Below are 24016 nucleotides of genomic sequence, written 5' to 3' on the forward strand. Positions count from 1 at the left end.
TGTACTTGACCACAGTTATTTTCCTGTCAGTCATGGGATTATAAAGAGAAGATTCATATGTTATACACTCGATCAACTCTGAATTTTCAAGATAATCCAACTTGTAGAAATTTAGACACGTATCAATTTTCTAATATTCTAGATAGAGAAGTTTCATTATGTATTTAAAAGCATAAAAATTCTTTTTCAGTGTGTTTTCTTCAGGTAAAATACTTCTCGCTTATCCGACAATTCTATCATAACTAACCTCATTCAACCCATTAAATGACTTGATGGCGAACGCCTGTGCAACGACTGATAATTTACTATGATTTGTGCAACCATCCCATAACAGTTCATTAGAATATTTTAAAAGATCAAAAAACTTGGTTGTGTCTGTCTGCATGAGGTTCTTCGTTTATGATTGTACATTGTCTAACATGATCCTGATTCATTTTTATCACATCTATAACCATAATTTTATAAGGATTACTATGGTCACCCACAACTCCATGCACATTGCTAGAACTAAAAGATGATCCAACCATCCTTTTTACCATGGTATCGCGAGGAACATATGATTCTTCGTGTGTATATTAACACATGTATTTCTTCGTGAACCTTTTTTTGTAAAAGATGTATCGTTACAACATCTCGATCAAGAAATTTTTTATATTCACGCCTCTTGCATGAAAATCTAATACCTCCTTCACTAATATTTCTTGGACTAGATAGTGCGTAATTAATAAAATCCTGAATCTCATTACAATAATCCATCATTCGCAACCATTGAGATGAATATCTATACATCCATAAATAATCATCTATTACTTGTATTAAACCTATATAGAACAATGATGACAACATATATTAATTAACTACGTTAACTAAATAAATTTGAAAAATTATTGATTTAACTCGAACTTATTCAATTTATTTTAATGGTACTCTTAATTCATTATTAATTATCTATATAAATTCAAATTTATACACATTTATAAAAAAATTCAACTTGGCAATAAAATTGACAAAATATAAAATAAACCCGTTAAATAAATCATTATTTATTTTATCATAAAACATCCAAGTCAAAAATTTGATATAAGTTTCATCAATTTACATATAAATATAATTTTACAAAATCTAAAACAAATCCTAACATATACAGGTCATAAATCCATATAATAAATTTGTACGAGAAAAAAAACTATAAAATAAATAAATACCCAAACAAAATATATATACTATACAAATATATAAAAAAATCAATATTTTAAAATTAAATTTAAATAAAAAAATTTACCTACTTAAAATGAAAAAATCTTTAATAAAATTGTATTTTGATCGGGGGACAGGGTTGCTGTTTATTGTAGAAAAAAATACATAAAATTTGAATAAAAACATAAATGTTAAAAAACTAAATATTATGGTGGCCGGATTTGTTTTCAGAGGTTGAATTGTATGTAGAGTGGGGGCACGGGGTTGCTGTTTATTGTAGAAAAAAATACATAAGGTTTCATTTGATTTTGTTTCTTGTAATCATCAGCCAGCAGCGCCGCCCTTTCAGTTTCATTGCTGAGCTGGAAGCGGAGACCCCGTGAATGTCCGTACTCTTTTTGTCTTCAACAGCTGCCGTGTCCTCCTCCACTCCCATGCGATTCAAAGATCTTTCCGTTCTTATGCACCGACCTGCCGTCTGGCCTGCCCCTTGTATTAAACCTCCATGCATAATAAATCTCTCAGGCTTTCCAGAGTTTTCTCTGCTTTTTATATTATCGAAAAGGTTTCAAACGGCATGCATCCGTGCCGTGACATCATCAAATGGCTTCTTTATTATTTAAATGTCTAATTATTTATTGCTCAAAAAGAAAAGGGTAAGGAGAATGAAACCAAGCCAGGAAGAAGATACGTGTTCCATGCACTGCGAGCAAAAGGAAGCTGCAGGGAGAGCACAAGAAGTTTATTAGTGTTGATCATCTTCTATTTATTATATTTTTCAAGAAACATAAAAAAAATTGATGAGAGCACGTATGGAATCAAATTAAAAAAAAGAAAAAAAATTTTATGTCACCTTTTCTTTTCTACTTGTTATAGACAGTGTTTAATAATATAATAGCAGTTGAATTTTAAAATATTTTTTATTTAAAATTAAGAAAAAATGAAGTTAAAAATAAATATCTGATAACCTTTTAAACCGTGACTTTTAAAACCAAGTACACTTAAAACCGTGGACCAACGGTGGAGAAAGCTGCCAAGGGAGGCCCAGCTCACGGTCTCGGATCTTCATATCCAAGGGAAGGGAGGCTTGAGAAGTTGAGGGGCTCTCCTTCCTAGAAAAGTCTGTCCGAGCGAGATGCAGACAACTAGCTACTTGTTAGGTAATCCCAAATCTTCACGTCAAAATCATGAACATCTCAGATATGGAGAACACATTGTTTTGTTAAATCAAGCTGGTGATTCTGTACATGAATTTCAACATGCAGAAAGGGGAAATTTAAAAATAAAATCACACAATACTTTGGCCAAATGATCTCTTGCAATGAGCAATAGCAGCCTGGATTGAGTTATCCTGAGCACATATTTTGTGATTCTGATTTCCAATCGAGAAACCTAGGTGAGCTGGGGATGATTTTGTAGAACTTGGACAGCTTTTAGATTTCCTATCTTTCCCACCAACGCTAGTACTCATTGCTTCCAAAACTCCTCTAATGGCATCCAAGTTCTTCTCCATAACTCTTGACCTTTCACCATTTCCGAAAGGGTTGTTCGAGTTGCTGCTGCTGCCTTGTCCTTTTCGCACCAACCATTTGTCAGAAGGCTTTATTAACGTCTGATATGCGCCAATGCTTTTCTTTCCTCGGGGAAAGTTGATTTCTTGGCGAGACTTCATAAATGATGCGAGCAAAGTCCGAATTCTCAAGGCTCGAAACTTGACCAAGAACTTCATCACGATGCTACTGCTGTTCATTGCTGTTTCCTTCGATCCTTTCATTGTGCTTTGATTGAATTGAAACAGGAAATCAACATGGCAAGTACTCAGTGATTATTGTAATATCATATGCCTATAGTCATCATCATATACAAATAAATATACATAATTGCAAACGATATCTATACCCACATCGCTGTATATTAGTTGCCACATTCTGAAAAACTCGAGAAACTAAAGGGGCAAAAAGCTATCCTTTATCCTTGTTATTTTCCGGATTTATCTCTTGAGTTGCGTTTAGTTAGTATCATAGTGTAGAAGAGGAGATCATAGACTAAATTGAAATGGACGACTCAAGGTCCATCTGCGTGAAATTGTGACCATGGGCCTCTTTTTTTCTTCAAAGTCTAATATATTTTTAATGAACAATACTGATATCGAACATGGCCATTTCTGAAAAAAATGCCATAAGAAAATCGAAAAATGAAAATCAGAAAATATTGAAGGATACCTGGGGCGTACAAGCTCCAAGTGATTGCTGTTAGCCGGACGGCCATTTTCATCATTGGCCTCTGATGATACCGTTAAACTGGGCTTTAACATATTGAGAAAACCGTGAACTTTAGGAAACTGAGCCTTCCTTTTAATGGTCTTTTGGATTCTAAAAGTAGAATTAGAAGCCTTGGACCCCATTTGAGCATCCCATTGATCACCCTCCTTGGAAGGAGAAGAGGGGTTCATAGTGGATGTTGTTGTTGTTGATGATGACGATGGAGACTTTGACATTGTCGCAGCAGGCTCATACTCAATGCTGGTTGTTGTGGAGGAGGGTTCTTGGAAGGGAGCACTAGAAGAAAATGATATACGCAGCTCCATTTCCTCATCAGCCCAGTCATCAATATCTCCATGATAATTCTTCTGTTCAAGGGCTATCTCAATGTAGGATTCATCGTCGCTTTCATCGGAGAAAATGGACTGGAACGATGAGGAGTTGAAGTCATAGCAGCTGCTGAATGAGAAGCTCTCTTCTAGCTCTTGATCTCTGTATGCGATACTTGCCATGTTAGATAGTTACTCATCGGCTAATCACAGCAAGAGTATTGAGATATTTGTGAAGCAAATGATTCTTGACATATTTTGAGGTATTTATGATGATCATAATCTCGAAACCTATAATAGAAAACGAATCCCTGCAGATAAGAAAGATCAGAGGTTGTTGGAATGAGGGTAGAAAAACACGAGCATGGAGGTAATTAAGCTAAGGTAGATTTGATTTAATCAAGAAATTTTGCTAGTTAGCTAAGCTTTAACCTTTTTGCTTTTGGTTTTGGTTTTGGCTTTGGTTGAAGAGTCTATGTCTAATATAGTCTTGGTCCATATCAGACAACGCCAGTGGTTGTATTATTTGAAGAGTCATCATTTTAGACCCTTGTTTATTCTAATAAACTCTGTTAAAAGTTGAACACTCGGGCTTGAATTTTTGGTTTAAACAAACCTCAAAATCCCTCGACCTCCGTGATTCAATATTCTCTTCTCAGAAGAGACCAACCCATCTTACGTTTGCAGATTTGGTTGTGTTCGCTACACTTGTTTTTCAATTTTGTTACAGATTACGACCTCTTAACCCATCTACCAGTCCTCTTGTGCATTTACCATGGCACGTCTTCCATTTTTATACATGGAACCAGACTTGGTCCATGTGTTAGCCTTTTCGGTCTCCCCGGCAAAGCCAACACTCATAGTATTAGGACCAGCTCGGCAATCTGATTCTTGTAATTGTTAGTTGCAATCTCGAAATAAAACCGCAACTTCATGATGAAATTTCCCCAGTATCAGGAAGGGAAAGGGACTGTCCGGTCTAGTCTTGCATCATCTGGTGTTGATACTTGGCAACATATCGTCGTGTTTCGTATGAATATGCGCCTATAATGCAGATAAAAGCTGATTTTGTGGGCGGATCCGGCTCCTGGTGCTTGGTTTTGAAAATGTGTAATAAAACAGAATTGAACTACCCCATTTGCTGTGTTTGTGATGTTGGAAACTTTGAAACCTGCTTTGAAACTAACAACCTATGTGGGCCTACGATTCCTTCTTATGAACTGTCTTGCTTGTTCCTCGATCTAGTAATCAAATTAACTGCAGAAATCAATCAAATGAAGCCTGGATTTAAGGTAGTTTGATGACGTCTTCTAGATGGAGCTGGCATGGGTGCATGGCTCCATCCTGTTGTTTTATTCGTGTCATCCTTTCATATTGCTTCAAGAATCGTAATTTTTCCTGGATTCCTGCGCTCTAATTTGGTTCATATTTTTCTGAAAAAATCAACAAGCAAGCACAACACAAACACACAGCCTGGACCTATGATCTTTTCTGATCTTATGCAGCTACATAGCAATGTCAATCATAAAGTTGAAAGGGATTTAGTACCAACTTCAAATCTCCATCTTGAATGAAAAAATTCACCAAGACTTTTCTTGGGTTCCCAAGTCATCTAATAGACTATAAGTTTAGAACAGTCAGACTGCTGTGTGAACTCAATTAACAGGTTTTCTTTTATTTATTTTCTGGTTTCCGTGTCTAGCTTGTTTTCTCCTTTTGATTATTCAAACGTAGATCGAAACTATGATAAAATTTTTTTGTATTTCTTAAAAAGAAATGGATCAAAATTTAAAGGTCGCTGTTGTCTATCCCCTTCTTGAAAGGTACATTTTTTCTTTTACAGGAAATTGTATGAATGCATAGATGTCAATGGTAGTATATTGTTGACAAAGTCGTGCAAGGGCTAGCTCAATCACAATCTAGACTCTAGAGGTCAACATAAAGCTGCATTTGAACAAGATCCAAGCTTTGGGCAATAAAGAAATAAAACCTTGCTGTCTCTGTACATGTGCGAATTATCTTGGAAGATGCAGAAGCAAAGAGAGAATTGCTTATGCCCAGGCACATGGAGCTAAGAACACGAAGAAAGAGCAGACACCGCATGATGGGATCTAAGAGAAGCAGCATAGAAATACATGAGAGTGCAAATCCTGAAACATCAAAATCAACAAGGATACCTTATTAACACATACAAACATGAAGCCTGAGCATCGTTGGTACAATCATGACAATGATTGATTCATATTTCTATGTTCATGCATATGAAAACAAACCATAATTAAGACTAATTAACCACTGAAAAGAAAGCGAAAGAAAGGGAGGGGAAAAAAAGGTTTTCAGGGAGAATTAAGATCACGAAGATGAATAATTAAGAGCTCCTAACAAGAACGCTCCTCATCATTTCCTTAAATTCAAAGAAATCAACACGGCCATCATGGTTGCTGTCGACAGTGATGATCATCTTCTGAATTCTGTCAGTCTCTTTGGCTTCAGGCAATCCCAACTTCCTCAAGACCACTTGCAGTTCATGTGCTGATATGTAACCATCCCCATCCTCGTCGAAAACCTTGAATGCCTCTGACAAATCAGATTCCTCCATTCTCTTCCAAGCTTGATCTCCAATATTATTCGCAGACGCCTCCTCCTCGGCCGCATTATTATCGTAACCAAAGAAACTGTTGTCCAATGATTGATGAAGGGACAGGAAATCTTCGAAAGAAAGTCCAATGTTGTCTGGCTTAATGTGGGATTTGATGGTGAATTCAAGCTCAGAGAAGTCAGCGTCGAGGCCAAGAAGGCTGAGTGCTTGACTAATTTCCTGAATGGTGATCATGCCATCGCCATTCTTGTCGAAAAGATCAAAAACGCGGCGGAGGCGAAGGGAATTGAGACTGGGGCTACGTAGACTAAAGGAGGAGGATTTCTTGTTTCTGGCAGAGGCAGAGGTTGCTGCTGCTGCTGCTGCTGCTTCCATAGTATGTACTTGGGTTGTTTCTGTTGCAGCAGTAGAAACTGATTCAGATCCACCAGTAGCTAAACTGATTTGTTGTTGAAGGGATTTATTGCATGGCGATTGCGTTGTCAAAACTGTGAAGGACAAAGCGCGTTTGGTGGCGGGGAGCTTGTTTGGCCAGCCAGCGATGACTCACGACCATTTTCCTGGTGTTTCTTTTCCATCCCATCCCATAGACTTCATCGTTATAAAAATCTAGATCAATTTTTAAAGAGCCTTGCGAAGGGAGGGAGGAGTTACTATTTCTAAAAAACCAATGAATAATTAAATAATATAATAATGTTTGAATTGTGACTTTTTTTATTTATCTCCTAACACGGTGGACCGTCATAAAAGCATGAATTTTACCCAAAGTATTAGACTGTATTTGATATTGTTACAGTAGTTGTATTTTAAAATTTATTTAAATAATATTTTTATATTTTTAATATATTCATATCAAAACAATCTAAAATTAAAAAAACACACGGCCTCTTAAGGCACACAGCTTCATGGAATGGCATGAGAAATTTCGAAGTAATTATAGCATCAAATTCACGGGAGAGGTCTCGGTTAATCGGAGCAGGCGTTGCCTTCCCCACACGCGGGCTGTGGTGGTGCCGACATGACAGAATATCTCCCTGCAAATTGCTTTTCTCGGGAAAAGTGAGAAGAAAACAAAAGGAAGCCGTGGAGCATGGAAAACGATTTTAAATTTCAATGCGATGATTAGGGTTCATGGCCACAATGTTTTCTATTTCTTTTTGAGGTGGCGGTCTTTGAATGGATGGTCCAACGTCGAGAGGTAGCTATGGGTGTGTGTCGAACGTGTTGGCATTTGTTTCACGTGGATTGGAATAGCAATTTTACAATTATATTCTTTAATATGACTCTCATTTAAGTGCTTTTCATGGGTAAAATAATCTTTTCATTTTTGTTATTAAAATAATGTTAAGGGAAAAAAAAATATATAATTTGTCTAATCATTATTATTTCTAAGTTCAAAAGAATGCTGATAGCTCAATTAAAAATAAGGCTTTATTGACCCTAAAAACAAATAATATTTGATATAATCAGCAAATAATGACATTTCTAAATTTTTCACAATCCGAAAAGTGTTCCCCTAAATTTTTTAGAAAAACACTTTCCTGAAAACCAAGTCAAATTTTTCCTTTTACTAGAAAGTGTTTTTCATTTTTTTTTTTTTTTTCCAGAAAACAAACACATTTCCTTTTTTTTGACTAAAATTGACTGGAAATTATTTTCCGTTGACCAACTTTCCTAATGACAAACAAACACATGAAAGTTTGGAAACTGGTTTCCAAGGAAACAAACGAGGCCATAGTGTAATTATTTCATATATTACCATTGTTTCAGATTTTTTAAGGCTTGACTTGAAGGGCTAGTTTGTAATTGCAAAACGATTTTTTTTTTTTTTTTTTGTAATTAAGCTTGGGTTTTAAGGATAGGATGGTGTTTTAAAAAAATCGTTAAAAGCTTTTACTGATGCACGCGTTGAACGCCTCAACCGCTTTGTCTCTTTCGGACAACACATGTGGCTGAATGTAGTAGTCAAAAAATTGATTCCACCACATCACTGAATTCATCTCAGCCTCCTCTTTCTCTCTATGCAGTGCATATGCTCACGCGGACCTTTAGTGAGTCGAGACATCCTTTTCTTTCTCTCTTTTCTCCTTGAAAGTCATGTTTGGCCCTCCACATCCCATATTATCCGTTGAAGCTCCTTTTCTTTTCATTTTGTCCCTAGTTCTTTTATATCTATTTGTTTTGTTTTAATTCATTTCTCAAATTTTCTTTTTTATTTCAATTGCATCCCCATTTGATTTTTTTGTCTATCAGACTTGGTTTTCATTCTTTTGATTTAATTATTTTTATCTTTTTTATCTATTTGTTATTGGTGTTTCAGAATCCATCCTTTTAGTTTTGATTTTTTAGTTTGGTCATTTTCTCTTTTGTTAAAGTTTATTTGTTTTTAATTTAATCGTGCAATTCTAATTTGTATAAATAATGTTTTTCGATTCAGTTTTTCTACTTTTGATTTCTTTTTTTTTCCTTGGTTTTTTTTGTTAAAGTTTTTAATTTTATCCTTCAAGTCAAGTCAAGTCTATGATGATGATGATGATGATAATAATAATAATAATAATAATAATTTTTAGTCTGGTCCTTCTTCTTTTGATTTTTTATTTGTTTCATTTGCCCTAGAGTTTTTGTAGTTTTTAATTCTATCATTCAAATCAAGTTTATGATTTTTCTATTTCAACAATGACAACATCAATAACAATAATAGTGATAGTAATAATACTAATAATGATAAACTTAGTGGTTGTAGTAATGATAATAGCAATAATATAATGATAATGATATTAACAATATTACTAATAATACTACTAATAGTCATAATAATGTTAATAATAGTTATAATAATAGTTTATTAAGATGGTAATAGTGGTTATGATTGTGATAATTTTGATAATTATATTAATAATAGTAATAATTGTGATACTAATAGTGACGACGACGATAATGGTGATAGTGATAATAATAACAATAATTCAAATAATAATGGTATTAATATGAATAATAGTAATAGCAATAATGAAACCAATAATAATACTAATAATTGTAGTGATATTAGTAGCTTTTTATTATAATAATAGTGATAATGATAGTAATAATTATGATAACGATAGTAATAATTATGATAATAATATCAATAAAAGTAACAAGTAATAATATTAGTAGGATAATAATAATAATAATAATAATAATAATAATAATAATAATAATGGTGGTGGTGATGGATGGTATTAATGATAGTACTAGTACTAGTAATAGTAATAGTAATAGTAATAGTTTATTATGATAGTTGTGGTGGTTATGATATCAATAATTGTAGTAGTAATAATAATAAGTGTGATAAAATAAAATAAAAATATTTATTAATGTTGCTAGCAGTAATAGTAATAATAATGATAGTGGTAATAATAATAATGATAATAATTGTTATAATAGTAATGATAATAGTGATGACAATGGATATTAATAATCCTAATAACATTAATAATAATAATTGTTGTATTAGTAATAATGGTAGTATCGATAATAAAATGATAATGATAATGCTGGTAGTAGTATTAGTTAGTAGCACTAACTACTACTACTACTACTACTACTAATAATAATAAAAATAATAATTATAAGAAGAAGAAGAACAATAACAGTTGTATTAACAATAATAATAACAATAACTTTGATAGTAGTAATAGTAATACTGATAGTGATATTAATCACAATAATAATACTAATAATAATCATGATGGTGGTATTACTTATTAATAGCAGTAGCGATAATGATAATGATATAATAATAATAATAGTTGTAATGATACTAATAAAGATGATAACAGTAACAACGATAGTAATAATAGTGACAATTCATTATTCGATGTTAGATTTGCTAGGAATTGAATTTTATAATTTTTTCATGTATAACAATTCTAGATTAATAGCCCAGTTATGGGTTTAAAAAGTTTATGTGGCTCGACATCCTTTTTTTTATTATTTGCCTCATTGCTTTTTCCTTGATTTTATCATTCAACTTCTGTTTTTTTTTTTTTAAAAAATAAAAATAAAAACCAATAATTTAAGTCTTTTTTAAATTTATGAAATAAATCAATTCATATCGAGTTAGCTTCTTTATAGTTTTATTATAAACTCATGTTAGGTAAAGATCCATCTCAAGAGATTTCAAGATTTATCTTTTTGTCCGGGTTTAATAGCATTGCAAAAAAATCCGTAAGCTCTTAGTGTGCTTTTTTGTTTTTGTTTTTTTGCATTTAAAAAACAATGGTCGGATACATATTATAAATAATCAATAGCTATTTGATCCATGCTCCATCACAAGCCATATTTTTTTTCCAATAAAAAATTAACCATGTAAGCTTTTTTTACATGTTTTAAACATACAAAATATCAAGTGTAGATAAAAACTTTTATGGATGCATCTAATTAAATAAATAAAAACCTATTTGTGTTAACAAATGAAAAAAAAAAGTCATTCATGATAACTAAATACATATATATAAAAATAAAGATGCGAATGTAAATCAAAACATTTGATGTCACAACATGGTTCATTTATGTGATTATATTTAATGATTTTATTTATTAAAAATTTATTTTTATTTAATCAAATTATAGTAGAAACAATCACACACATAAAATTAATTGAATAAAATCAAAGGGAAAACAAATATCTTGTAAGGTTGCACTTACTAGAAATACCATCAAAAAATATTTTTTTATTTTTAAAAATAAAGTTCAATTATATAAAATATAAAAACAATTATAAATGAATGAGAAAAAATCTATTCAAAACTTAACTACATACAAAATACTTAAAAAAAACAACTATTATTTAAAAAATATTAAATAAAAAAAATAAAAAATCAAAGAAACGGGATATTAATTTAAATAAAATTAAATAACTATTAAAAAAACATGTTTTTTTTAAGCCAAATATATATAAAAAAGGTGTCGGATGTGTCTCTATGCTTGACCCATTTAGGAGGACCCGTACATGGGCTACAAGGCAGGCTTGAGCGAAGACCTAATTTTTTAATGTAATTAAAATGAAAAAAAATATATTTTTTTAAAAAATTTAGTCAACCATTGCATCACCTAGCTTAGCTCATATTTCAAGGTTGAATATTTTTTAACCTAAAAACCTGTTTTTGAATCTATTCTTAATCGAAAACACCTAGAAAACATTATGGAAATCTTGATAAATCCACTCAAGCCCTCGAAAAACCCTGAAAATCATCACAAAACAAGAAACAAAAAATATTTCCTAGCTTAGATCTATTTTTTAGGCACTACCAAGGGAAAAAAAAACACTTAAGTTGAATTTCTCTCATCATATAAAATCATTTGACACAAAAATTGACTGTGTTTGATGGGCTGAATTGGAGCCAATGACATTCTTTTATCTCCTCTTTCAACCAAAAATTAAAAATAACAAAATAAACTTTTACGCCAAGAATGAATTGAAAAAATATTGAGAGAACAAATATATATAGTTTGAGGAGTAAATTAAACTTTTTTGTGTGAAATTTGAAACTATCACCCATGTATGACATCTTTTTCTATTTGATCTCATGTCTTTTAATTTTGTTTTTAGTTAATAAATTTGATTCAGTTGTTTTTGAATTTGGCTAGAAAATAATACAATCATGCAAAAAAATATTTGAGGATCAAATTAAAAAAAGAGTAAATTTTGAATGGTGATTTCAGAATAAAATATGAGATGATGAACATTGCATGTGTGCAGTATTTTGGCACATTTTTAGATTTTTTTTAATATTATTAATTAATGATATAAGTTTGTGTTTTATGTTTGCTATTAACAAATAACCAAGCCATCATTTGATTTGTGATGTTATTCGTGTGTCATTACTGTCACTTAACTAAACCTCACTAGAATTGTATTTGTCTATGTGTTTAACCCATTATTGATTTTTTTCATATTACATTATGATGTTATTCTCTAATTAATTAATTAATTAAATAAATTTTATTTTATTTAAAAATAAAAAAAATAAGAGAAAAAAAAGTAACAACAACAAATAATAATAATAATAATAATAATAATAATAATAATAATAATAATAGGGTACACACCGATGAAAACATTATGGAGTAGTAATAATAATGGGTCTTTGTATGTAGATTTTTTTATATTATATTCATTTCCTATTTATTATTTATTGAATAAAAATTTTAAAAAATTTATATTCTATTTATTGAATTTTGATTATTCATTGCTAGAATATTCTTTATTAGTCAAAATAAAATATAAAATAAAAAGGTATAATATATATATATATATATATATATATATATATATATATTATATACATATTGGATTCATAAATACAAATCAATTTAAAATATAATATTTATTAAAAAACAATAACTCTCCTCATGAATTACCCTGCTATTCACTATAATAATATAATAACAAAAATATCCATTAAACTAGATATTAGAAACAAGTAATCTTTTCACTATGACACAATTATCTTTTTACAAACTATATAATATTATTTAGTTATTTTATTTTTATTGTTTAGTAAAATTACTAATTTAACTATAAAATAAAATAAATATAATGGATATCACTCAAGGGCTTCTTGTCTTTTTAATTGTTTCAAAATTGTTTAATTACTTTGATGTCGTTAAAGACAAATTCAACATAACTCTCTTTATAAGAATTTTGAAACAATTAAAAAGACAAGAATTTTGATGTCGTTTAGTAAAATAAAATAAAATAAATATAATGGATATCACTCAAGGGCTTCTTGTCTTTTTAATTGTTTCAAAATTGTTTAATTACTTTGATGTCGTTAAAGACAAATTCAACATAACTCTCTTATAAGAATTTTGAAACAATTAAAAAGACAAGAATTTTGATGTCGTTTAGTAAAATAAAATAAAATAAATATAATGGATATCACTCAAGGGCTTCTTGTCTTTTTAATTGTTTCAAAATTGTTTAATTACTTTGATGTCGTTAAAGACAAATTCAACATAACTCTCTTATAAGAATTTTTTTTTTATCATTTTACACTAGGTTTATTATTAATTTCAAGGTTTTTCAGGGACATAATTGTAATCAACCATATATTAAATGTTATTATAAAAACATGTTAGTGTATGCAGCGAGTTGATGGCTATAATGCTCTTCAAATAGTGCGTGTAGGGCCATCTAACCACCAAACACTATCTTTTGAGGCAGCGTTTGGAAACTCTTAGCGCCCCCTATGTATTGAGAGGCATGCGTGCCAAACACGCCACTAATTTAGCGTCGGTGACCATTTCTATGTTTTTTTCTTCTCAAATACTACATCAACCCTTTAAATTTTCAGACTAGCCCTTTCAATTTCATTTCGCTTCACATTTGGTTCTTTACCTTTTGATTACAATTTTTTTTAATAATTTATCAAATTACAAATGTCTTTCAATCTCACCCCTATTATTTTTAAATATTTTAAATTTGATTTTTATTCTTTTGATTGTTATTTGTTTTAACTGATGTCCTTTTTAAATTGTCTTTTTGCAATTTCATCATTCTTGGGGCTTTTCTCTATCAATTTTTATCCCCATTCTTTTTGTTGCTGCCTTTTATTTGCTTTAGCAAGTTTTTTTAATTGATATGTTTTTACAATTTTATTATTCAAAGTTAAATCGGGTTGGAATTAAACTTCTTGATTGAACTCAAGTTCTATATTTCACGGGTTGCGAGTTTTAAAGACTAGACGATGTTTAGTAGGTTTGCTTTGTATTTTTTTAATATATATGTAAGCGATGTTTTCTTATTTTTTTTTTATCCTTTGTTTTCTAGTTTTGCTTTGTTATTTCTTATGGTCCGTCTTCTATAAGGTTAGTTTTGAGTTTATAGCAAGAATAACCAATTTTCAAAAATTAACTCGGATTGACTTATGTTTTGTTTTTTAATTCTTTTTAATTGATTTATTTCAAATTCATCCCTCAAGTTTTTTCCTTTTCTTTTCTTTCTACAAGATTATCCTAATCTTATATTCATAGTCGTGGAGTTTGCGAGTTCATCTAGGTCAATAAAGCTTTTTCTAGTTTTTTTTTTTTTACTTTTTTTTTTATAATTTACCTTTCATTCAATATTGAGTTGTTTGATAGCACAAATAGGCTAAGGTTTTTTTTTTTTTTATATATATAAATTTATTTATTGTTATTGTATTTTTATTGTTTATATTATTTAAATTATCAATTAAAACAATTACCAAGGTTTTAAATTGTTTTACCCTAACATTTTTTAATGTGGAAAAAAATTATCTAACCCGCAGACATGAAATATACTATTTTATTATATATAATAATTATACTCCTTAGAAAAAAAAATCATAAATTGAAGTCAATTCTTCTCATTATCATCAAGTTCAAATTAATTTTTTATATTAGAGCCATAGTTATGAAACCCAATCAAGAAATTGACCCAGTCAAGAGACTGAGTCTCGGGTTTTATGGGTTAATCCGTACAAATACAGAATATTTAATTATTTATGAGCCATCCCTTCAAATAAAGCAAAATAGAACACCTGCACACGTTATGTCTCTACTTTTGTTGCTATCAATGCTCTCTTTCACTTGTAAGTTGTAATTGACCATCCTAAAAATTAACAGTAAAGAAAAAAAGAGAGACAGAGCATAGAAAGATCTGAAACGCTTGTTGCAGATAGGGAAAGAGAAACAGAGAAATGGCTAAGCATAAAGCCAACAATACATGTTGTTTGAAATTCTTAGAGTGGCCATTGATATTAATTGGGATCTCAATCATGGTCGTCGTTTCTTTAGCCGGTTTCACTGGTTTGTGCTATCAAAACACTTTTTTAATATGGGTTTTTCCTATTTGCTATGTTCTTCATCATCGCTGCACTTTTAGGGTTCATCATTATTCATTGGCACAAGATTAGCTCTTATATATGAGATTCTAAGGTTTGTGGTAAGATGGGGAGACCTATAAATGGCATCTCTAATACTGCAGATATGCCCGACCACAACTTCCCTTATCCCTCTCTCGGTCATCCCCTGGCCGTTTGGCCAAAACCTTCTTCTTCCCAAGTTTACATAGAAACCACATTCGAAAAGGAAAAAAAAAACACTGGTCTTGTCCGGGTTTGCCCGGGTCATGGGTCGACCCGCCGGGTCGACCTAGTTTTGCCGAGTCGTTGCATTAGCCGGTCTTTTAACAAACCCGAACCGGTCCAGTCACCGGGTCGACCGGGTTCCGGACCAGACCGGGTTTAATAACTATGATTAGAGCTCCTCTTAATCATATAGCTTGTTTGAAAATATGGTTAAAATTGTTTTTCAAAGTTTTTTCAATTAAAATAATATTTTTTTAATTTTTTAAAATTCATTATTAACATGAACACATTAAATAATTAAAAAACACAAAAAAATAATTCAACGTTGTTTTTTTGTTTTTTCAAAAACACATAATAACAACAACCCCAGACATCATCTAGTCCTAGATTCCCACGCGCACACGCTCACAATAACTGGACTCCAACTCCAACTCAAAACAAACTCAAAGCTCAACCCAACCCTAATTTTCTGTCCCTAGAATGGACAAGCCCTCCCCTAGTCGAAACGCGAAAACGAGTGACTGAGTAAAAAAAAAACGCTGCCGTTTTCCTACCTCTCTCTTCTTCTACGTTCTCAACTTGCTCCCCCTCCGCTGCAAAAATCATACATTTCTCTCTCTGTCCGAGTCAGGTAAGCCCTTATGTCAAGATTTCCGATTTCTAATCTTCTACACGTTCCGCTGCTATTCATACATTTCTCTCTTCCCTCTCATAGAAAATAACTGACGCTAGTGCTTGTGAAAACCTTGTTTATTTAGGGTTTTAATTAGGATTTGAAAGATAGTTTACTGGTTGTTGTTTTAGTGAATTAGGGTTTTCATTAGGAGCTGTGAAGCAAACTTTTCTTTGGATTATTAGCTGATTAGGGGTAGTTGTCATTGATTGTTTTTGCTCTTTCGTACAGATATCTCATTTGCTGTTTGATTACCATGGATTCTGAATCTTGTACGGACCAAACAAACAAAACCCAAGATGAGCAAGCTAGCAAGGCCATTGTTGAGGCATATCTAGGTCCTGTCACTCCTGATTCTATCAAAGAGACTGGGGATTTCCCACTCTCTCCAGTCACTTTAGTTAAAAAACTGCCCAAAGTTCTCTCCTTCACCTCTAAAACCAACAGAAGTGAGGACCATTTTGACAACTTTAGCAGCCCACGAACACCCAAGGATGGTGTTTTTGACCCTTTTGCTCCTGGCCATGAAGACAAAATCCCGGCTCCTCAGTGCAAGAAATACAATGATGAAGCGAGGGCCAGTGTTGTGCGCCGGCTTAATTTTACTTCTTCTTTCAGAGCCTTGAGAAATGGGAGTTTTGGTGATGATGTGGAGTTCTTGTCGGATGAAGAGATGTTTGAATCTGTGTATGAAAGTTTATTGGAAGCTATTGTTTCGAAGCAGACTGAGGGTGCTCTTGAAGAAATGAAAAAATTAGAATGGGATTCTGATGACTGCACAACACCTCCTGCAGCTCCTATTCTAACCGGAGTTCCTGATACTTGTCCCGCCGCACCTCTGAAGCGAAAAGGTAAATCTAGGATTATTGATTTGGGATTATGCAGAAAGCTTGAATTCTAAAGGTGATTTACTTGTGCTTATCTGATCTGATGAGCGTAGGATGCAGTGCTGCCAACTAATTTTATAAGATTTCATAATGTATTTTGTATGAAAGCTGTTGACATATGTGCCTCTAAGTCATAACTTGTGGTCTATACAGTTATTATTTAACTAGGATGATTTTCCGGACAAAGATCACAATGTAGTTGTAGCATTGTATAGGAATTCTTGACGCGTATTTACTTTTGGAAATGAGCAACTGTAGCGACAAGTGTACTTTTTTTCCCTTATGACTCTACCCATGGGAGTTCATTATGTTTGTATCTCATAATGTGAATTGTTGAAATTAATAAAAAAGAATGCCTTCTTGTCTTTTTTGGAGTTAAATTAACCTTTGCTGATAACGGTGCAAAAGCATTACATGCTTGTTCAGGGTCATTTTTTAGGCAATATATGAAATGAAGGAGGGATAGTAAATGAAGAAATGCCTCATGTTTAAGAACTTTATTTATTAAGGTTGGATTGACAATATGGAACTTCAACCTGAATCCTCATTGCTCTTGCTTATGCAATGGTACAACTGAACTACGGGCTCATTGGTATACTTTTTAGCAACTGTGCATTAATAAGCTACTTTATTAATTTTCTCTTTCCTCGTCTTTGTGCAATCTAATGGGTTTGACATTTTGTGCTCCATCATAATTTACGTACTATTTACTTTACATACTTTACTAATTTGTATTAAATGGGATGGAAAAACTATTCTGTTAGTCCTACGTTTAGAGTATTTATCTTTCGAATGGTTTTGGCATCTTGTGCTCCATAATAAATGAATGAGATCCAGTCTTTGATTAGCTTCTCTGATTTCTCGAAGCAGATGTAAAATTACATCAAACTGTTAGAAAGTAGGAAACACAAATGCTTAGCTTCTCTGATTTCTCGAAGTAGATGTAAAATTACATCAAAACGTTAGAAAGTAGGAGACACAAGTGCTATTATGCTGCTAAGTACCACCATCGTGATTAAGATATCCTTCTACCTTTTGTATTTCACCAATTTATGGTTTCGCCTCTTCAAAAAATGAACTTTGCTGAAACTCGGCATCACTTACTACTATTTAAAATGGAATGAGATGCTTATTTCTAACCAATTATCGATTGTTGTGATAAGACTGGTGATTGAAAAAAGTTTGCATGCTAACAATAATTGCTAAATACTAGTTCAAACCGCTCAATGTGTGGAGATACAACGAATTGCGTAACCATTAGTAGCAAAAATGAAAATAAAATAGCAGTAGTTGTGTTTGCAGATGATTACACTATACAGGTGTTTTTCCAGCCTCTACTCCCGACTCTCTAGAAGTGGCTGACAAAAACACTCAGAATTTACGCAGCACACAAATAATGGATTTGGATTCTATAAAACGATTGAAACTGATGAACAGAAGAACTGATTGACCAGATTGCATACTGTTTCCTACGTCTATGGTGCGTTAGGCAAAACTGAAGAAGCGTGGTGGGGATGCATGCTTTAGTTGATTTAATCAAAATTTAGTCTTGTTCTCGCATTCCTGGCTTTGAATCTTCAGGGAAGGAATATCAATGGTGAATCGACAATCAGATGTAGCGACAGCATGCTTTTTGAATATCTTCAGGAAGGTGGCCCTGCCTGGAATTCTAGTGCGTGTTTCCAGAACAACCTGTCCGGCTAGAACATCACTGATTAAAGCTGACATATCAGCTGCCATCTGATCCACCTGTATAGTAAGCCGGGAAGGAAGTGTCTCGGCGCCCTTAGAGGGTATCAGGCCCGGGTACAGGTCAGCATTTCCCACCTCGTCGCCTCGATATAGAAGGTAGCTCTTTCCGGGGCCGTGTTTGAAGCTGACATGGTTAGGATTCTTGACGAGGAGCGTTAGGTTGAGGGTGATGTTAAGTTGGATATTAACAACAGGGAATGAGACGCGAGGAGAGATGCCTTCAAGGGTTGCTGATAGCAGCTGGGTTTGGGGCGCTTTAGCCTTGAAGACTGTCAATACTAGGATAAGAAAAATAATGAATAGCAGCAACTGCAAGAGGAGAATCACCCCACCAACAATGAAACACCTTCTTCTAGCCTTAGGACCACGTCCTTGATCGTTGGTTTCTGTCATTGATGCCTAAAGGGTTTGGCTAGTTATTGAGATTCTGAAGGAGGACAAGGGACATATAGGGAATCCACAGAGTTATAAATACAGGCCACAAACAGTACAGGTGGGAAGGAGGAGGTATAAATGCATGGATGTGCCAGCTATCTAACAGGGTGTTGGGGGTTGGAGGCTTTTAATAATTTCCCACCATCATCGCCCCAGAGTCCCAGACAATCTTTTCTTTTCTTACTTTTACGAATCGAAGAACTTGTTTGGCTTATATTTTGCCCCCTCTAACCTCTACCATATATTGGTCATAATTATACTTATATGGCCTTTAAATTAAGTATCTCCTCATTTAATTACCAGTTCGATTTGTTTTCACACCATGATCCATGTGCGAACACGCAAACGTTAAGAGAATCAAACAAATCAAGAAGGGAGATCTTGACACCCTGAAAGTTGGTAGTAGTTCTCTTCACGGGATGACTATTGGTTGCATGTAGTGTAATAGGGGGTTAAGTTCACTTAACTGATGCCGTCACACTCACTACTGTTCTGTTTTTAAAACCATTTTATCAAGTCACAATGATTCGCTGATCATGCTGTTGAAGTTGTTTGTCACTGCCACCTCCAGGAAACGACGTCAGAAGAAGGGCCCCTCTTGAGGAGGCCTTGCTTAATTGCTTGATGATGAAGTGAAAGAACCAAACAAGTAATGAAGATTCCCGCTTTGCAATTCATATACTGAAATTAAGCAAGAATTGGGCCGTGAAGCATGGAAGATGCCTCACAGATGAACAGTTACACGTGGGCATGGTTTCAGCAGTTGGATCGTACTGTGTCATCAAATGCTCATATGAACATGGACAATTCAGCTTCCAACTAACTCTTAATTGCAATTGCTTGACGTGAACAATATGTCAAAGGCTTCCTAAATCTGTGACACGTGTGGCTCCATAATAAATGTTGATTGGGTCAATGCTTTGCTCTCAACAAATTACACACGCAAAGAGTACGACTTGCTGAGGTTTGCACGCCTTATTGTCTGGAGATGCAAAGCATAAGCAATGGCTGAGTAATATAGCAGCATGGAACCCCTGGGTTTCTGAATTATCTGTTAGTTTTACCCCCCAAAATCACCATTTATCTCGATGGTAAATCATAATGCAGCAATGATAGAAAAAGAATATTACCACGACTGCTTTGATCTTGGTATCATCCTGCCCATAAAAGTAAATCAGAATTCTCAGAAGAAAACAGACCGACTGGTCAAATTTCATTTTCTGAAAGCAAATCACAATGGATGTAAGATACCAAGGAGATCACAATGGATGTAATATGATTCTGATATCCTGCTATCACAAGCAAAATGTTCAACTCAGTTGTAAAGAGACAAACAGAGGAGTCGCTAGTTTGAGCTGAGGAACTGCTGCCTTTGAGACACCAGACAATCCATCAGAGTTCTCATGACCTTACCATTGAGAGATTGGACATTTCCATGTCCTGAGGAGTGTTTCAAATTCACTTGGTTGGTTAAAACTCTTTCCTTCAGAAATGGGGAAAGTCTAATAAACATGGTACAGCTATAAAGTGCAACAAAACTTATTTGACTATAATACTAAATCAGAAACCCTCAGTAGCAAGCTGTTCCCGCATAAAAGAATTAGAGACGACATTTTGCAATAGAAAAGCAGAACAAGTCAACATGAAATTAGAAGTCGGTGAAATCAGAAAATCTGATGTCAGAAAGCAGCTTGAAGATGAAGAGTGTTTGCTTCAATTAGCACAGGATTGAATCATGCGGGGCAATTTATCCCCAACATAGCTGGAGAAACAAAACACATCTCTAATTCTAGTCTCATAAATTTACAGTACCTTACCAGTCTTGAAGCTTTGCAAATTATGAATCCATACAAAACACCATATTGGGAAAAGAAACAAAAATTCATGAACAAGGCTTCTCCAGAAAGCTGCAGATAGGTGCGAGTGTGAAAAGATACGTAATTGCTTTCAATACCTTGCCATAAACAAACATAAAACGCAATCAAGAATTATGTCTGCATCTGGCCAATCCAACAGCAATCAGCATCACAATATGATGTTGCTCTATTAATACATAATCATCTCAATCAAAATCAACAAGAACTAGTAACACAAAAAGAAAGAGAAAAACTAGCACTATAATCTAAAACAAGAAACGAGAGAGGAAAGAAAAGAACAAAAGGGTTCCTACAATTTTGTCTTATACTTGCACTTTTGATCCCCTATAGTTCTATTAGAAACAAAAACAAGAAGATCACAAGTACTGGTAGAAGTGATATGTACATTAAACAGATTAAAAATGCTAGCTTTTCCAGAAATCTTGGTCAAGGTATTAAAGGGTATAGCACCAGCCATGACATCAGAAAGAAGCTGCGAATCAGACAACAACCGATCTGCCATAAGTGTAACGGTTACGTTTATGGGTTGTGTTTTGTCTGCTAAGATCTTACCCGCAGGAATTGGAGCTTCACCAACAACTTGGCCTCTATAATTCAGAAAAGCAGAGCTGTTCTTGTACTTGACACTCACCTTGTTCGGATTCTTGATAGAGAGATCCACGTCAAGACTCACGTTTACATCCACTCTTAGCCTGGCTATGTCAAAAGAAACCTTCATGTCACTGATGGAGGTGGAATCCACGGTGGTTGTCGGTTGTTTAGGCTTGAACACCGTTAGCCCCAAGATGAGCAAAAGCAGAAAAATAAAGAGGATCACAGCTGCCGTCACCCCTAAACAAATGTTTCTGCGTTTGTGTTTCTTAGGAGATTCAGCTTTCTTTGCAGCAGCTTTTGACGATTCCACATCCATTTCTTTTTTTCCTTCAAAATTGTCTCTTCTTAGGATTTGTAATTCCAAGGGGGTCACATGCATGCCTATTTATAGTTGCTAGAGCTTCTTTATTTATTTATTTATTTATTTTTATATTAATAAATATGCAATGAGTTGTTATTTTATTATTTGAGTGTGTGTTTTTTAGTCAAATCGAAGAGATATTTGATATTTTGATGATGGATGCATTGTCATGAATTTTTAGGAATTTTCGTATGTCCATATTTTCTAGATAGACGCAAGCAACTTGACGGTTGGAAACATGGCTTAAAGGGAAGCTCTTTCTTTAATCATCAATCTGAATTATTTCATCCTTTATCAGAAGAAAATATAGTAATTTCATTTTACAAATCTTTCAGTTTCCATTATATATATATATATATATATATATATATATATGTCTTCAACTATTTTGAAAATTATATCTTGAAGTATATTATGTTAAAAAATATCACTCAATAATTAATGAAACCATGCCATAATCATGTCATAATATATATATATATATATATATATATATATATATATTTTAAAAAATTATTTTTGAAAATCATTGAATTTAAAGAATTTTTTTATAATTTTAAACCATCTTGATATACCGTATCAAAAATAAATTTTTTTTAAAAAAAAACAAAATATACTATTTTAATACATTTCAAAAATACAAATATTTTAAAAAACAACCATTATCACAACATCAAACAATATCTAAATATTATATTTATATTTAACCATGAATCTTAATTAAATCATGCTTAAAAACAATCCCATCTTGTGAAGAATTTAGCATTATCTTTTAACAAATCCTAAAAAAAAAAAAAGACTAAAATTGAGAAATCAAAATTGTTTCTTTGGGGATAAAGTTGGTATAAACCAAAGGGTTGGAAGGTATTTTGGGGATTTGCCAAAGAAACATCTTTTCCATCTTAAGAGACAACAACGAAAAATGAGGACTCTTAAAAGCAAAGATGGGGCTGTGGTTAGGATGTCATCATCTCCATTTTCCTCTCTTAGTGGGTTTACTATTGCTTGTCTTGGCATCAAATTTTGTTTTTGTGAGCTGCTTCCATGAGCATTTTTAATTGCATGGACATGCAATTTCTTGGCCCACTCCTTTTTTTTTTTTCTTTTTTTTTTGTTCCAAGTACACTAAATATTCATGAATTTAGCTTATCATAAGGAAATTAATTTACCACACCATTATCAGGGAATATTTTTTTTCCTATCTTGTTATCAAGGAATAAGTTAAGAGCAAGCAAAGCATCAACTTTTTATATATATATTATATATATATATATATATATAGCTTGGAAATAAGAACAACACTATATAAACCTTGAGGGGTAGCTCAACCGGCCAGGTTTTAAGTTTGTTTTTTAATTAATCATGAATTTAAACCCTCTCATAGTTACTAGAGAGTTACATTATTATTAATTTTAGAGCTATAAAATTAGTCGAGATGCACGCAAATTTATCCGAACACTCACGTTAATAATAATAATAATAAAAAAAAAAATTAAAGAGTAAGAGAAGAAAATGCCCACGAAGAAATAGCTTGCAGGCATGCATACCATCCAATTATAATCTAGTGTCGTTAGAAATATATGATTGAAATTAAATACAATAATAATAATATTTAGTAACATCTATCAGTCACATTCTATTGGATTAATCAGTCAAGAAAAAAGAAAAAAAAAGATTTTATGTAAACTTATAATATCAAACATAATTAATCACATCATCTCTGTTTTTATATCCCCACAGGTCCATATCACACACCTTAAGCCTTAAGGATTCACGTCGAGATTAAGAAGAACCACTGGCAGGCATCCCTCTGTAGAACAGTAGAAGCAATATAATATAATATAATATAATATATTTCTTCTCAATGATGGCACTCTCGTACTTTCCTTTATAAATATTTTATAATTTAGATACTTAGAAATATTTAAAGCTTAAATCATACTTGGATGCCACTTT

The 24016-nt window shown here is 32.7% G+C and overlaps 4 protein-coding genes across 6 annotated transcripts; 1 reads left to right on the forward strand and 3 right to left on the reverse strand.

Annotated features, from left to right (window-relative positions):
- Positions 1–1317: 1317 nt before the first annotated feature.
- On the reverse strand, positions 1318–7061 carry LOC118047226 (uncharacterized). Of its 3 annotated transcripts, none has more exons than XM_073405095.1 (3): positions 5778–6154; positions 3420–3950; positions 1318–1680 (listed from the first exon to the last, which is right to left on the reverse strand). In XM_073405095.1, exons 1-3 carry the CDS (start codon positions 5912–5914, stop codon positions 1602–1604), a joined length of 747 nt encoding a protein of 248 aa, XP_073261196.1. In that variant the 5' UTR covers positions 5915–6154; the 3' UTR covers positions 1318–1601. The 3 variants fall into 3 exon arrangements, 2 of the variants coding, with proteins under 2 accessions (XP_073261196.1, XP_073261195.1); XM_073405094.1 differs by lacking the exon at positions 1318–1680 and adding an exon at positions 2401–2975; XR_012168123.1 differs by lacking the exon at positions 1318–1680 and adding an exon at positions 2401–2975 and having other exon boundaries at positions 3420–7061.
- An 8823-nt stretch (positions 7062–15884) lies between these two features.
- Positions 15885–17406, forward strand: LOC118047173 (unknown protein 1). The gene is made up of 2 exons (XM_035056366.2): positions 15885–16112; positions 16386–17406. Exon 2 carries the CDS (start codon positions 16411–16413, stop codon positions 17053–17055), a length of 645 nt encoding a protein of 214 aa, XP_034912257.1. The 5' UTR covers positions 15885–16112; positions 16386–16410; the 3' UTR covers positions 17056–17406.
- Positions 17407–18298: 892 nt separating this feature from the next.
- LOC118047174 (uncharacterized) lies at positions 18299–22073 on the reverse strand. Its single transcript, XM_035056367.2, has one exon. The coding sequence runs from the start codon at positions 19184–19186 to the stop codon at positions 18578–18580; it is 609 nt and encodes a 202-aa protein (XP_034912258.1). The 5' UTR covers positions 19187–22073; the 3' UTR covers positions 18299–18577.
- LOC118047228 (uncharacterized) lies at positions 21395–22015 on the reverse strand. The gene has a single exon (XM_035056467.1). The coding sequence runs from the start codon at positions 22013–22015 to the stop codon at positions 21395–21397; it is 621 nt and encodes a 206-aa protein (XP_034912358.1).
- Positions 22074–24016: the final 1943 nt, after the last annotated feature.

Source organism: Populus alba, chromosome 16 (genome assembly GCF_005239225.2).
Source record: "Populus alba chromosome 16, ASM523922v2, whole genome shotgun sequence".
In the NCBI taxonomy this organism is placed as follows: Eukaryota; Viridiplantae; Streptophyta; class Magnoliopsida; order Malpighiales; family Salicaceae; genus Populus; species Populus alba.